This window comes from Nilaparvata lugens, chromosome 5, assembly GCF_014356525.2.
Source record: "Nilaparvata lugens isolate BPH chromosome 5, ASM1435652v1, whole genome shotgun sequence".
NCBI lineage: Eukaryota > Metazoa > Arthropoda > Insecta > Hemiptera > Delphacidae > Nilaparvata > Nilaparvata lugens.
The window spans coordinates 14,725,712-14,742,784 of NC_052508.1; the positions used below are offsets into that span (position 1 = coordinate 14,725,712).

General features: G+C 33.2%; 1 protein-coding gene across 1 annotated transcript in view; it reads right to left on the reverse strand.

Moving 5' to 3' along the window:
• Nucleotides 1-5,093: 5,093 nt before the first annotated feature.
• Nucleotides 5,094-17,073, reverse strand: part of LOC120351244 — a 30,078-nt gene continuing 18,098 nt past the window's right edge. Inside the window, exon 5 of the mRNA XM_039427715.1 lies at nt 5,094-6,557. Coding sequence (XP_039283649.1) covers nt 6,406-6,557 — 152 coding nt within the window. The 3' untranslated portion in view covers nt 5,094-6,405. The remainder of the gene's footprint in view (nt 6,558-17,073) is intronic.

Consider the following 17,073-nt stretch of genomic DNA (forward strand, 5'->3'; position numbering starts at 1 on the left):
AAAAAAGGGTACTGAGATTTTTATTTTTATTTATATAATAAATTTATATTATTTTTTTAAATAATATTTTGATAATTGATTCAAGTATTGGAGAAGATTCTAGCTTTATGACAAGACCTTATTTTTTTCAATTTTCTTATTTGATGCAAATTTGATAGTACAGTGGAACCTCAATATAGTTTACCCCGTTATAGTAATTTTTTTCTCTACTCTCTTGAAACGTCCATATAGCTTTCAACTTGGATACTATTGTACACCCCGATTCATTACAGACCTCGTAATTGTACATTTTTTGATCGGTCACTATACTATATCGAGCTTCCACTTTATAAAGAAGTAAGTGGAAACAAATCAATGAAGAAGAGGGATTCTATCATTTGGATTTACTTCAGGTCAAGAACCTACCTTTTTTAACCTTTTGACTAGATGAAACCCTTCTCTTGAAAATTACGTAAAGGTTTTATTAACAAGCAATAGATGTTGATTTGGAATAGCCTATTTGTAGGCAGTTATATGAATAATCGTTAATCAATCAGTAATTAGGCTGGTGTATGTAAATGAGTAGATGTAGATACTTCAAATACAGTTACTCAACCTAATATGATGTGTTTTTCAAATCAGTGTCCCTGGCAAATAGCTACCGAGTCCATCACAACATATTTATGATTAATTAAAAACACAAATTGAAACTGTCAACCACTTATATTATTATATAAGCCATCTGTAATATAACTAGTACTTCTGTGAACAGTATGACCTATACTGTTGCAATGCAAATGAAACTAATGTAATAAATGAAATCAATGAAAATCATTAAGACCTATGAGTATACCTTATAAAATCATCTATATATCTCTAAAAGCAAATATACACTAAGATCATTCATTGAAGGTCCTCAATTTGATTAATTTAATCAAATGGCTAAATGATGTAAGCCTAATTCATTTGCCTTTGCTTTAATCTGTTTATATTATTATTATATTTAAACTATTGGTTAACTTGGCCTGACTACCTCGATTTTTATCAGTACTTTTGTTCTTTGAATTATATTCAGGATAGATTTTTTTTGTATTTTTTAGTTCTTATTATATAAATTGTAACCTTGGACTTTGTCACCTATAAATTTGGAAGAAAAATAGCACAAGGACTACCTTATTATTTTATCTACCAATGTTATTACATTAGTTTCATTTGCATTGTAAATAAATAAATAAATAAAACTTTTGTAATTGCATGCAATGAATTAATTGCAGCTGACTAAATGATGAATCACATCATTTTTTTTCTTATGCACTTTCAATGTTATTTGTTATATCCTGAAAAAGTTTGAAGGAGTCGCTAAATTTTGTTGCCCAACGAACTTGATCTGTAAAAGGGTGGAAGAATATATGTTCAAAATTTGAAGCTGATTGATCAAATCTTTCAAAATTCACTGTCAAACATACAGACGGAATAACGACTTTGACCTTGAGTCAAAAGTAAGAACTCGCTAACGCTCTTTCAATATTAATAAAAGTGGTCGACAATTTGAATTTGTGTTTTTCACATCACACACAACACAAATGTAATATTTATAACTATTTTAGGCTGAAAAATATCAATATTTATAACTATTTTAGGCTGAAAGTTTCCATTACAAATTTAGATGTAAGGTCAGCACTCTGCAATGAATTTTAATTTGTCTTTTATTTTAAGTTATGAATTTTCAAATTTTGAACGTATGTACCAATAATTAGAAAATTATTTTATTATTATATTTAATTTTGTTTATTTTTCGGGTACCCTGTTTTGCTCCATTGAAAGTTTCTCGGAAGCACCACATATCCTAATTTTTTTTCCAAGTTTAGTACAGATCTAATCTGATACTGAATTCGGATGAACTATACTTGGTCCGAGCCTACATTGGATCACACTTCTCACCACTTTCAGTTCTTAAAAAATAATTCAATACTTATAAGAAGTTATTGATTTTCATGAAGTAAAAGTGGTTCTATACTAGGCTATATATTTCTTCTAATTTCATCATAAATGTAAGTGTATTCTACCTACTTTTAGGCTTACTCATAAACTATGGTATTTTTCAACTAGGTTTAAGGATTATATGATTATAGCTTGAGATTCTTGTAGGGTATTTCGCAAATTATTTATTGGTTAAACCATCACCTCAATTTGTAAACAGGATAAACAATTTTGTCTGGAACCCTGTTTCAGGTTTTAGGATTAAGTCGCTTTGAAGGTGCGTACAGAGTTATGCGCCGCGCATTTCACTTTTTATCAGCTTGTGCTAATCTTATGATATCAGTATCACACTGTCCCAAATTCAGGTGTAATAAGAAAAGCATCAGCTGATGAAAAGTAAAATACGCTTGTTCGTGGCGTATAAAGGTAGGCGCACACACATCGTCATCGGACGGCCGGCACGCGTCGTACTTTTTTTAGGTGCTGCGCATACTAGTCATCATCGGAGCATTGGCATTTCAGTCCATTGCGACGTATGTCGAGTCGTGTGCGAATTAGGAATTAATTTTTCGCCACACTGCACAGGAAGCAGCTGTTTTCTAGTCCCTACGTAGCTCTGAAAGACATTGTTTGCAGACGACTCTCGTCTGACGTCAGAACAGGTTTCTTTCCGGCCTAGGCCGGAAAGAGTACCCTTTCCAGCCGCTAACATGGAACTAAGAAAGGTGATCAAAAAACTTTTCATTATTTGTGTTCATTATTCAATAATTAAAACATTTATAATAATATCATCTTATTGCCATCTCACATAAAAGAAAAGTCAGGTAAAGCTTTCAGACTTTTATTGAAAGAAGAGCTGCTATCCATATGAGCCTACTCAGTAGAGGAATATAAATATTTTTATAAACCTCAAGATGGAGATTTGAGAAGATGGATAGCATGTTGCTGTTTGATTAATGACAAATTGACATATCATTATACCCCTTTTACAGGTGGTCGGTGGATGAAATAATAATAATAATATAATTGTTGGATTCGCAGTAGCGAAGGAGAGGTGATAATTGTTACTTGTTTGTTAGCCGAAGATGATGAAGAGGTACAGCGACGTAGGAAGAGAAAACGAAAAATGTGGATCCATAGAACTAATCAGAAAAGGATAGAATACGGAGAATTTAATCATCTGTTTTCTGATTTAATTGAAGACGAAGTAAAATTTGTCAGCTACTTCAGCATGTCGCAAGTAATATTTTTTGAGCTTTTGAATGTCCTCAGACAACATATAGTTAAACTGAATATCACTTATCGCCGTGCGATTGAGACATAAAATCCGAACGGAGCCGACGGTTTCAATGCTCCTCTCGGAATTCCTGACGGCATTTCCGATCTACGATGCGGATAGTTATGCGCACTCCAATTGAAAACAATGCATCAAATCATCCGATGCGTGCCGTCCGTCCGATGACGATCTGTGTGCGCCTACCTTAAGTCTACGCACGCACATTTAGGTTCTGGATTGTCACTGAGATTCCAATAAATGGAATTATTTAAGGGTGTAGATGTCGCGGTCCACACCTTGAGGATAACAAATTCCAGAATTTAAATATATATGTTGAAATTAATCAAAATATTAGATACTGTAATAATAGCATCAACGAAGTAATTTTGTGAAATTATATATTTTTTTTAATTATTGGCCATATTGCACTCTTCAATGTCCTACTTTTGTGTTGCTTTTTTATACTATAGCACAAATATTACGTTGATACCCAAAAATCTGGGTTAATTGAAGATTACTTTTCAAAAGTTCGATTTTTTGAATGAACAATAATTCTTTTCACCACTATTTTAATTATTTCATAGTAGGCTATCATAGTTTGACTTTATGAATATTAAAAAAAAAACTTGTAAATACTTTTTTTGAAATTGTTAATAATTTTCAGAGCTATCCTTGTCTAGTGATTAATGCATAAAATAAATTAGGAAATCATTTTAAATTAGGAAGGTTTTTTTTCATAGCCATTACCTACTAGTCAATTCAATAAATAAAGGGTATTTTTACCCTAAAATCTGTTACATAACATCATTATATACGTATTTTGCCGGAATTCTACAATAAATAAGGCTGCAATTTTCTATAGTGAGGTCCACGTTATAATGGCAGTGGAGAAAGATAGAACATCGTTGCCGATTCTCTGCCTTGCCACTCCCTTCTATAGATGATAGCTGATACCGGTATATCCTAAGGTGCGTACAGATTACGCGCCGCGAACATGAGCAATTCACTTTTAATCAGCTGATTATATCTGTATTTTTACAGAAACTGTAAGATACAGTTATAAAAAGCTTGGCATCAGCTGATTAAAAGTGAATTGCTCATGTTCGCGGCGCGTAAATCTGTACGCACCTTTATACTGTTCATTCTTGTTTTAAATGATTAATTAACTTATATTTAATTCGTCAAGAAAAAAATATTTTTCAATGATTAAATAATAAATTTTCATACTTCAGACTTGATTCTTCCAATTAGTTATTTTTCTTAATTTTTGAAAAACGATCTGGGAGCAAACAACATTGCGGAGCTAGAGAAAGCTCTATCTGCTTTGTCGAATGATAACAACACCAATGCTAATCAGATACTGCCATTATAACGTGGACCTCACTACGGCGCAAAAGATATACAGTGCAGAATAGCTAAATGCATACTTTCAAGGTGGCAATTACAATACACATATTTTTGTAGTGGAACTATGTAAAAGAGACAAACAAAGTATTGAGAGTTAGAGCCAAGCCACATAAGGCGTTTTCAGACGAGTCGGCAGAGCAGGAAGTTCTCCGATTGGCTGATTCCCGAACGCCAACCCAATCAGCCAATCGGAGAGCTTCCTTCCCTGCCGACTCGCCTGAAAAACGCCTCATGTAGGTTGGGCCGTTATGGATCGTTGTTTCAGGCGTTTTCAGACGATTGGCCGGGCTGGAAGTTTTCTGATTGGCTTTAGTAAATCAGCTGATAATCAGCCAATTTGTGGGAGGTCTTCCTGCCTTACCGTCTTGTCTGAAAAACCCTCATGTGGCTTGGCCCTGATATTTAGTTAGTAGTTCTGGAAGGATAGTTCAATGAAAACACACAATTATTAAACAATTCATATTAGACATTATTATACCAATAAAATGAAAACACACAATTATTAAACAATTCATATTAGACATTATTATACCAATAAAATAATATATATCCTTCAATAAAAATGAAAATCATAAACAATACAGTACTTGTAATACATAATGCTATACTCTATTCATCAGAAAGATGAGGTAATGAATAAACTTTGGTAAGGCTTTGGTGGTTTTATCAAATGTTTGAATTTTCGATCCATATTTATTTGGCGGACGGAAACACTATGTGAGATCATGAAGAGACTTCATAGATTTTACTACTTTCAAAAATCTATATCTTTCATTATTTATCTATCTACTTCAGTCTTTCGAGTTTCAAAATAAACATAGTTTTCAACGTAATTCAATGTTTTTTCAACATAAAACGTTGAAAATCCCAACATTACCTTCTTTTGTTGAAATAAGGGAAAAATATGTTCTAGAATTAGTTTATTCCTTATTTTCTAGTATGTATGTTGCTTTGAAAATGAGAATTATCCATCAAATTAATAAATAAAAAATTATCCATCTCATAAAGAAATTAAAAAAAAGAAAACAGAGTAGAGAACTGTATGTTCCTCACGTCAAACAAAATACAAAAAAATATGTTCATAAATTCAAAACAAACAAACTTTGTCAATAAAGTAACGAAAAAAGATACAAATTTGAAATAAAAATATTTGACGAGACTAACAAAAGAGTCGTTGTGGAGTCAGTGTTGTGAAGTGAGTTGAAACTGTATGTTTCTCACATCAAACAAAATAAAAAAATATGTTAATAAAGTCAAATCATTGAAAATAAAACGAACTTTGTCAATAAAGTAACGAAAAAGACACAAATTTGAAATGAAAAATGAAAATATTTGACGAGACTCTGACGAAAGAGTCGTTGTGGAGTCAGTGTTGTGAGGTGAGTTGAAACTATATGTTTCTCACGTCAAACAAAATACAAAAAAAAATGTTAATAAAGTCAAATCAAACAAAATTTGTCGTTGTGGAGTCAGTGTTGTGAAGTGAGTTGAAACTGTATGTTTCTCACATCAAACAAAATACAAAAAATATGTTAATAAAGTCAAATCAAACAAAATTTGTCAATAAAGTAACGAAAAAATATACAATTTGAAATGAAAAAAATTTGACAAGACTAACAAAAGGGTCGTTGTGGAGTCAGTGTTGTGAAGTGATTTGAAACTATGTTTCTCACGTCAAACAAAATACAAAAAAAAATGTTAATAAAATCAAATCAAACAAAATTTGTCAATAAAGTAACGAAAAATGTTGTGGAGTTGTGGAGTCATTGTTGTGAAGTGAGTTGATTGTAAAAAATGTTAATACAGTAACGTAGTTCTGTACTTCTCAGGATTCTGATGGACAATTGATAGGCTTTTTCCAGGGTAGTAGGTGTGCCGTACTGCTTCTCGAATAGCAGAAAAGTCTTCCAAACATCTGTAACAGGAGAGCAAAACTTCAAACAGCTGTTCATACAATATGTAAGACTACAGTGAGGTCCACATTCATGTTGCTATCCTTGTCTATCATTCCACAATGCAGATACCGCCATCCTTCTCTAGCTCCGCAACGTTGCCAATAATATATAATAATAATAATATATTGATTTATTCAATCATTGAGAAACATATTTTCATGACGAATAAAATATAATTGATTATTTCAAACAAGGATGAACAGTTAATATTACATCAGATATATTCTATAAAAGGCAGTGGCAAGGGAGGTAATCGGCAACGCTGTTCTTTCTCAACTGCCATTAAATGTGGACTTCACTATACCAATCAAGGTTTATTGCCGAAATATTCATCTGATATATTATGAGGAAATAGGTGACATTTCTGTAGTTGTAAGATATTATAGAATTATGGTACATAAAGTGATAGAGAATCTTTGCTTCAGTTGAGCCTGTAGAGAGATTATAAGTACTGGAAATAATTCCAGGTAAATTGAAATCTTCAACAATTATAAAATAACCATTAAGTAATAAGCCATTGATAGATTCATTTTAGACACAATAATTCATAAAAAAGTATATTAAAATCAAATTATACAGAGTGGGTGAAAAGTCCGAGAACGGCGTAATATCTCATACACAAATATTATTTGACGGTGGGTGTGATTGGGGATCCTACTCAAATTGAAAATACTACTTTACTATGACTTTGAAAATCTGGTCCGCCATGTTGAATGCAACTTTATTTTTTTAAATGGGAAGGTGGTCATGTGATACATGATTTCAATATGGAATTTCAAGAAAAAATGAATGGCGAAAACCACACATCGATATCTCTAACCGTTTCGAAGATATTCACATTATTAATCAATACTATCCAAAGCAGAAAGGAGAGAAAAAGTATGAGAACGGCTTAATATCTCACACACAAAGGTGATTTGATGGTGGGTGTGATTGGGGATCCTACTAAAATTGAAAATACTACCTTACTATGACTTTAAAAATCTGGTCCGCTATATTGAATGCAACTTTATTTTTTTAAATAGGAAGGTGGTCATGCGATACATGATTTCAATATGGAATTTCAAGAAAAAATGAATAGCGAAAACCACACATCGATATCTCAAACCGTTTAGAAGATATTCACATTATTAATCAATACTATCCAAAGCAGAAAGGAGAGAAAAAGTATGAGAACGGCTTAATATCTCACACACAATAGTTATTTGTATATCTAGAGTGAAAAGTACGACTTTTTCTCCATGTGGGAAAATGAAGCCCAAGGCGAAGCCGAGGGCAACAATATTCCTGAGGGAGAAAAAGTATTTTTCGCCACACTTGGATGTAATGAGCTGGTTTACGTGCGTCATATGGAGGCCGAAAGTGATTGTTTTCCGACCAGGCCGGTAAAACTTTACGGCCCTAGGGCTGTAAAATGACCTTGAATAACAGCTGATCGTGTCCGATCTCACAAAAATCATAGAGATAATCTCATAACGACTGTAATAATCTATATAATTATGTATCGTGAATCGCGGTATCATGTCTATAATATATTTTATGAATTACTGTTTCATAATTTAATATTTATTATTGTGTTTTTGATATCAAACAATAGAATACGATGATATCTCCATAGCCTCAACAATATAATGTTGGCTGCATTGTCCATTGTCAGAAAGGTAAGTATCGCAAGTCTTTAAAAGTGAAAAATCGAATTTGAAATCAAAGTACAATAATTGTATCAATATTTAAAAGTGAGGTAGAGTAATAATTGTTTCTTTTTTATTATCGAATTCCACTTCTTAATGCAATACAATCAACAATAATAATAGGAAAATACAGCAGAGATCTAAAGTTTAAGGTAAGCCTACTTGTGAAACTCAGCCTTGACTGAAAAATTCCTAGTAATTTTTCCGTAATTCATTATTAAAACTTTTAGATAATTTTTCTTCAATATCAAACCATATAGAGAAAACATCAGGCCAACTCATGATTGAATCTTCAAATGTTTTCTCTATGATTTAACTATTTTCAGAGCAATATTTTGTTGTGAAAATGCCGGCAAACCGGCTTCAAGTTTGCCGCTATAGGCCTACACTATATTATAGTAGCCTACATATGTTACCTGACTTACAGGCCTCTTTGAACAAAAATATGCAATGGCCGAGAGCGTAAAGGCGTAATTCATCAGAACTCAAAGCTCAGTGTATTACAAACATGATCTAGGTTCGAACCTCGGTCAGTGACATTTTTTTTTGTCGATGAATTTCGACTTTTATTAGCTATTTTTTATATTAGTTACCGTAATTTAAATTTCAATCAATTTTTTAGATATATTTTGAGACAAAACTGTGAAATATGCAATTATATTAATTTTTTAATCACATTATTTCAAAATAGTAATGAAAATTCTATTCATCCATCTATCCATGAGATATTGCACCAGGCGCAAAGCGCGAGCTATAAAAATTCAAACAATTATTCAAAATATTAATAGTATAAAAATATTGTCACTATTGTAAATTATTAATTAGTAATATTGAAATTAATTGACAGTGAAAGTTGTCATAACCAAGATTCAAACTATCAAAATAGGCTGTTTGAATTTTATTTATTTTTCAATTTCTTATATATTGGGAAGTTTTTTTTAGTGTGGCAAAAAATAGCGTTCGCACCATGGGCAAAAATGTATTTCCGGCTCTCAATCTTTTCTAGTCCTCGGCCTACAGCCTCAGACTCAAAAACCGATTTCGAGCCGGAAATATCTCATTTTCGGCCCTAGGTGCAAAATATACTATTTCGCTCGTGATGTACACAACATTTTTCCTCCATCTACATTTTTTTATAGAAACTGCAAATAAAATAATTTTAATAACTTACATATTGGTGACAATATTTCCTTTTCCTAACAACATAACCTAAAATCTAAAACCTAAAAACCGGTCGGCTGATTGGCACTGCCGATTGTGCTATCTATCGGCAAAAGTTGTAACAATTATATCAGCTGAGCGGCTACCAAAAATGGCTGACTCCAGATCACGCATTTCAGATTTGAATTGCAGATCAGAAATATTTGTTGGCTGGTATTTTGAATAGAATAAAATATTTTTAAAATTGTATAAATTTTTATTGTCTATAAATATTAAGAATATAATATCATACAAACATATATTACATGAGTTGATCAAATTTCTTGTTGTGGTATTGAATTCAGTTGACTCAATGACAGACACCTCTATTACGCTTTCTCATCTGAGCTTAGACCTTCTAACCTATTACAATCAGTGAACTCTATACTAACTGGAAGGGGCTGTCCAATGCTAAGCTACAGCCAAAAGTGTGTAAGGCGGAGTGAGTGAGACAGGCCCACTGTGTGGGATTCCCTTCTCTCTCGTACTCATACATTTAAGCAGGTTGTTGCGGCTCTTGAGTACGATTTTTCATTTTTAAAGTTGAAAAACGGATTTGAATGAGTATTAGGGCTATCAGTATCAGATCACAACCTTTTCTCTCAAATATTGTGATGTATTTGTCGTAAAATGTGTAGAATTGAATAAAAATACGACCGAGAAATGGTGATGTATTGTGTTGCATTTGGATGCAAGAATGGGCATGTTAAAGGAAATGAAACAGGTAAGTCAAACATTTTTATTCTATTAATTAATTTGAAGAAACCTTTTTGTTTTGCATACATTTCCAATACTTTTTTCTATATTGATCAGTTTATTTGACCAAAAATAAAACAACAAATTTGGTTATATTTCTAGTATACGGTGATAGTCTCTATGCTAATTGAAAATTTAGGCCTACTTTATAGCATCTAAAATAAAGAAACATAGTTGAAGAACAAATTAATCCTTATTCAAAAAAGAATAGATACAAAAAATGATTAATAATTCTGTGTTATCATCATGAGATGACATAGTTTTTTATTCTAGGTACCTACTTTTATTTTGAAAAATATGATATTGCAATCAGCTGAATTGTGATTAATTTTTAAACCTTTCTGTTTCAAATAAATAATCGTTCAATTTAAAATATTATAATAATTATTTAGCATATTTTACTGTTTGCTTATCATATGGTCATAATAATAATATCGAGTGACCTGGCTGGCTTAGGTCTGGTGTCAGAGTTTTCAGGTCGCAACTGATCAATTTTAGGGCCTCTGACATGACCTAATGACTGCTTTTTAGGCAGCCGGGACCGACGACTTAACGTGTCCATCCGAAACACGGGAGTGGCCCGAGATATGGTCATAATTATAATACAATTGATATGTTTCTTCATAGATTTCTTTGCATCATTTCTGAAACTCCCACACTTACATGATTTGAAATGTTATCAGAATACCTATTGCTATCATTACATATTCAATAATCCTGTGTTATTGAATCATCAAGAGTCCACATAATTCATTATATTTACCTACTTTTATTGTAAAAAATATGATATTGTTATCAGCTGAATTATAATTTATTAATTTTTGGAACCTTTTAATCTCAAATTGTTCATTTTACTCTGGTAATTATGTAGCATATTTTACTGTTTGCTTATCATAGTCATATAATATAATAAAATGTTTCTTCGTTATTTGCTTCATTTCTGAAACTCCCACTCTTACATGATTTGAAATTACACCAATGCACACCTACATAATTCTACATTCATAGCCTGCTGTGAGTAGGCCTATATTATTAAATTTATTTCATTAAACAATAAATCATAAATCTTTCCTTTCACAATAACAATAAATCATATAATCCAAAAAACAATAGTATATCCTATCAAAATAAACATCAGACTGTGATAGTTTCAATTAAACACAGCCCTCCTTTGGACTGTGTACAAACAACCAATTCGGGATTGGAATAATAAGGACTATGAGCCTGGTTTTTCATTCCCAATCATTTCATGACAGTTTATATTTGTCCTTGTTAAATAAATAAAAATTAATAAATGATACGCTTCTCTGAAATCTGGCCCAAGTTATTCCCTTGCTTGTGAAAAGTTGACATTACTAAAACTACTGCAGTCACAAATGAAAAAAATCTTTTCTCTATTCATATTCAACCTATTTCATTATTTTTGCTCTCAAAAAGTTAACAATAAACTCCTTAATGAAGGAAAAATAACGCTTCCATGGAATAAGACATACAATATAGAAATAAAATAGAAATTGGAACTGTGCAATGCATTTTCCCATAAGAGCCAATGTGTTACAAAATGACGAATCCCAAAGCAATGCGGGTTGCCTATCTTCACCAGCTGCCTCACTTTCTTTGTGTTACTAGTCCATTCCAGTTAGTATAGAGTTCACTGATTACAATGTGAGTTTTTGAAATAGAGATGCTTCCTATGTTATTTAAATAGAGTAACTTTTCCTCCCTAGGGAGTTTTTCAGTTTTTTACTACCGAGAGCGAAAAAGTGACACTTTAGTATTATGTTTCCCCAATACTTTCATGGTAGGAAACATCCAATGCTTTTTCTATGGATTCAATGTGTTGTTTCCAACTGCAATGCTGACTATGACAGAGTGCTCTCAGCATTCTTCCTACTTCACGTAGCAGACGCTCAGCCATATTTGATTGGGGATGGTACACTGCACTCTTATATGTTTTAATCCCCAATTCAGTCAAATTATCAACCCAAACTTTGCTTATGAATTGAGTACCATGATCAGTTATTATTATTTTTGGTTTTCCAATCTCGGGTATATACTTTTCCTTCAAATTTTTACAATGGCTCCAGATGTTGCACGCCGCAATGCATACAGTTTTACTAATTTTGAAAATCCATCCAGAAATATTACTATGTATTGAAAATTTCCTTGGCTTCTTGGGAATGGCCCACAAATGTCTACAAAAACTTTCTCATTCTTTCGTTCACACAGAATATTAAACATTCCACTTTGTACTTTCTGGTTAGCTGACTTTGTTTTCTGACAGAGCTCACATGTGTCACATACTCTACCTATCAATTTCTGGGCATGTTTTATCTGTAAATGTTCCTTCAGCATTTTCTCCAACTTCTTTCTCCCCATGTGTCCACTGTCTACATGGTACCTTTTGACTACCATCTCAGCAATACTTGTTGGCACACAGACTCTCCAATCTCTATCCTTATCCAACTTGTGGAACAATATTCCTTCATGCATAGTAAAAAACCGCAAATGGTATGTATCAACTCCTCCCCCATCAGCTTCTTCTATTTCTTTTATCACTCTGTACAACCTCTCATCTCCAACCTGTTTCTCTCTCAGATTGTCAAACAGCTCCCCCAACTGTTGTTCTACTCTCAACCACAATATCTTCAGTTGGTTAGGGGTCTCATCAATACATTCTTCATTGCCATACCCAGTCCTGGATAAACTGTCTGCGACCACATTCTCTTTTCCAGGGACATACTCCCATTTGATATTGTATTCTTGTAACAATAATACCCATCTGGTGATTCTGCCATGACTGATTCGTGCTGACTGTAAGAAAGTCAAGGCTCTGTGGTCAGTTCTCACCACCACGTCATGCCCTAAAAGATAATCACGAAATTTCTGGCATCCAAAGACTACTGATAACAATTCCTTCTCTGTGACTGTGTAATTTCTCTCACTCTTATTCAATACTCTGCTTCCAAATGCTACTACTAAATGCTCTCCTTTCTCATTTTCCTGGTACAAGGTTACTCCTAAACTCAAATGGCTTGCATCAGTTGACATAAAAAATGGCTTTGTGAAATCTGGATGGCTGATCATTACTGATTCCAAAAACCGTTTTTTAATCTCTGTGAAAACTTCATTTTCTTTCTCTCCCCACTGCCACTTATTTTTTGGACTTGTTAATGGACTTAATTGTCCAGTCAGTGATGAATAGTTCTCTGGAATCTCCTGTAATAATTACACATCCCCAAAAATGCTTGCAACATTCTCCTATTCTTAGGAGCAGGGAACTCCTGAATTGCTCTTGCTTTCTCTTGATCCATCATTATTCCTTTCTCATTCACCACGTACCCCAGAAATTTGGTTTCTGTAGTGAGGAACTCTGACTTCTCCAGTCTTAGAGTCAAATTACTGGCCTTCAATCTGTTCAGGACAAGTTTCACTCTCTCAGTGTGCTCTTCAATGGTCTGTGATGTTATCAACAAATCATCCACATATACTGTCGCCCATTCCAATACTTCTTCTCCTAAAACCTCATTTATGCAACGTATAAAAACGGCAACACTGTTAACCAAACCAATGCCAATCTTTTGAATTGATAATTTCGACCACCAAATAAAAATGACACATATTTTCTTGAGTCTGGGTGTAATGGCACTTGCCAATACCCTGCTGTGAGATCAAATTTGAAATGTACTTCACCCCATGAAATTGTCTGAGAATTTCTTCTATACTTGGTGTACTTGTCCTGTCAGTTATAATTATTTTATTTACTTGACGAGCATCCAGGCACAAACGTACACTTCCATCCTTCTTAGGAACCACTACAAGGGGACTGCTGAACTCGCTCTCTCCCAATTCAATTATGTCATTTTCCAGCATGCTTTTCACTTCTCTAGCCACTGCTGCTTTCACACTTTGAGGCACCGAATATGACCGTCTACAAATTGCACCCCTTCTCTCACTTACAACTTGCATTCAAAATTCGCCACTTTTCCCGGCTGATCAGAGAACACAGCCTTATTCTCTTCTAACACTTCTATCAATCTCCTGCATCTTTCCCTCCTATTTCCTTCACGTTGTCTATCTGCTCCTTCCATACATCAGATTTCTCTCCCCTACATAAAACAGGCCCAGTGTCTTTCCCACTGGTCTACTCACCATTGGTGCTGTAATATTCCTACCTTCATATTCAAAATTCAAAGTATTACTGGATAGACAAATCTTTGCCTTTAACTTCCGCAATGAGTCTGTGCCCCACAATAAATCTGCATTTAAACCTTCAACACCAAGCAGTTTATAGGTATGACTTGCCCATTCTCAAATGTCAGTGGAAGTATTACCTGCTTATTGACTCTTTTACCCCTTACTCCAGTAACTCCCACAATGTTTACTTCGTTTGTAGGTAACATTTCTACATTAAGAGAATTTCCTTCTAGTATTCTCGACAACTCATTTTTATTTATCACAGTTGCCTGACTACCTGTGTCAATCACAAGCCTAACTGTCTTCTCCCCTACTTTTACATCAATTTCTGCCATCTGACAGTTTGTCTCTCTAAGCTTCAGTGGGTTATCAGTTACCTCTTCATTTTCTTCTTCTATCAGATCCTCTCTGATGAATTTCAATCGGCAATTATTTATCTGCATCTTTTCTTTTGACCCATCATTTTCACAATTTTTGTCCTTTCATTACTCTTCTCGTTTTACATTCTTGGCTATTTCCTTTGACCCCTTCTTAATTGGCTTAAATAATTTTATTTATTTTTTAATTTCTTATCTATTGGGATTTTTGTTTAGTGTGGCAAAAAAGCGTTCGCACCATGGGCAAAAATGTATTTCCGGCTCTCATCTTTTCTAGTCCTCGGCCTACGGCCCAGACTCAAAAACCGATTTCGAGCCGGAAATCTCATTTTCGGCCCTAGGTGCAAAATATACTATTTCGCTCGTGATGTACACAACATTTTTCCTCCATCTACATTTTTTATAGAAACTGCAAATAAAATAATTTTAATAACTTACATATTGGTGACAATATTTCCTTTTCCTAACAACATAACCTAAAATCTAAAACCTAAAAACCGTCGGCTGATTGGCACTGCCGATTGTGCTATCTATCGGCAAAAGTTGTAACAATTATATCAGCTGAGCGGCTACCAAAATGGCTGACTCCAGATCACGCATTCAGATTTGAATTGCAGATCAGAATATTTGTTGGCTGGTATTTTGAATAGAATAAAATATTTTTAAAATTGTATAAATTTTTATTGTCTATAAATATTAAAAATATAATATCATACAACATATATTACATGAGTTGATCAAATTTCTTGTTGTGGTATTGAATTCAGTTGACTCAATGACAGACCCTCTATTACGCTTTCTCATCTGAGCTTAGACCTTCTACCTATTACAATCAGTGAACTCTATACTAACTGGAAGGGCTGTCCAATGCTAAGCTACAGCCAAAAGTGTGTAAGGCGGAGTGAGTGAGACAGGCCCACTGTGTGGGATTCCCTTCTCTCTCGTACTCATACATTTAAGCAGGTTGTTGCGGCTCTTGAGTACGATTTTTCATTTTTAAAGTTGAAAAACGGATTTGAATGAGTATTAGGGCTATCAGTATCAGATCACAACCTTTTCTCTCAAATATTGTGATGTATTTGTCGTAAAATGTGTAGAATTGAATAAAAATACGACCGAGAAATGGTGATGTATTGTGTTGCATTTGGATGCAAGAATGGGCATGTTAAAGGAAATGAAACAGGTAAGTCAAACATTTTTATTCTATTAATTAATTTGAAGAAACCTTTTTGTTTTGCATACATTTCCAATACTTTTTTCTATATTGATCAGTTTATTTGACCAAAAATAAAACAACAAATTTGGTTATATTTCTAGTATACGGTGATAGTCTCTATGCTAATTGAAAATTTAGGCCTACTTTATAGCATCTAAAATAAAGAAACATAGTTGAAGAACAAATTAATCCTTATTCAAAAAAGAATAGATACAAAAAATGATTAATAATTCTGTGTTATCATCATGAGATGACATAGTTTTTTATTCTAGGTACCTACTTTTATTTTGAAAAATATGATATTGCAATCAGCTGAATTGTGATTAATTTTTTAAACCTTTCTGTTTCAAATAAATAATCGTTCAATTTAAAATATTATAATAATTATTTAGCATATTTTACTGTTTGCTTATCATATGGTCATAATAATAATATCGAGTGACCTGGCTGGCTTAGGTCTGGTGTCAGAGTTTTCAGGTCGCAACTGATCAATTTTAGGGCCTCTGACATGACCTAATGACTGCTTTTTAGGCAGCCGGGACCGACGACTTAACGTGTCCATCCGAAACACGGGAGTGGCCCGAGATATGGTCATAATTATAATACAATTGATATGTTTCTTCATAGATTTCTTTGCATCATTTCTGAAACTCCCACACTTACATGATTTGAAATGTTATCAGAATACCTATTGCTATCATTACATATTCAATAATCCTGTGTTATTGAATCATCAAGAGTCCACATAATTCATTATATTTACCTACTTTTATTGTAAAAAATATGATATTGTTATCAGCTGAATTATAATTTATTAATTTTTGGAACCTTTTAATCTCAAATTGTTCATTTTACTCTGGTAATTATGTAGCATATTTTACTGTTTGCTTATCATAGTCATATAATATAATAAAATGTTTCTTCGTTATTTGCTTCATTTCTGAAACTCCCACTCTTACATGATTTGAAATTACACCAATGCACACCTACATAATTCTACATTCATAGCCTGCTGTGAGTAGGCCTATATTATTAAATT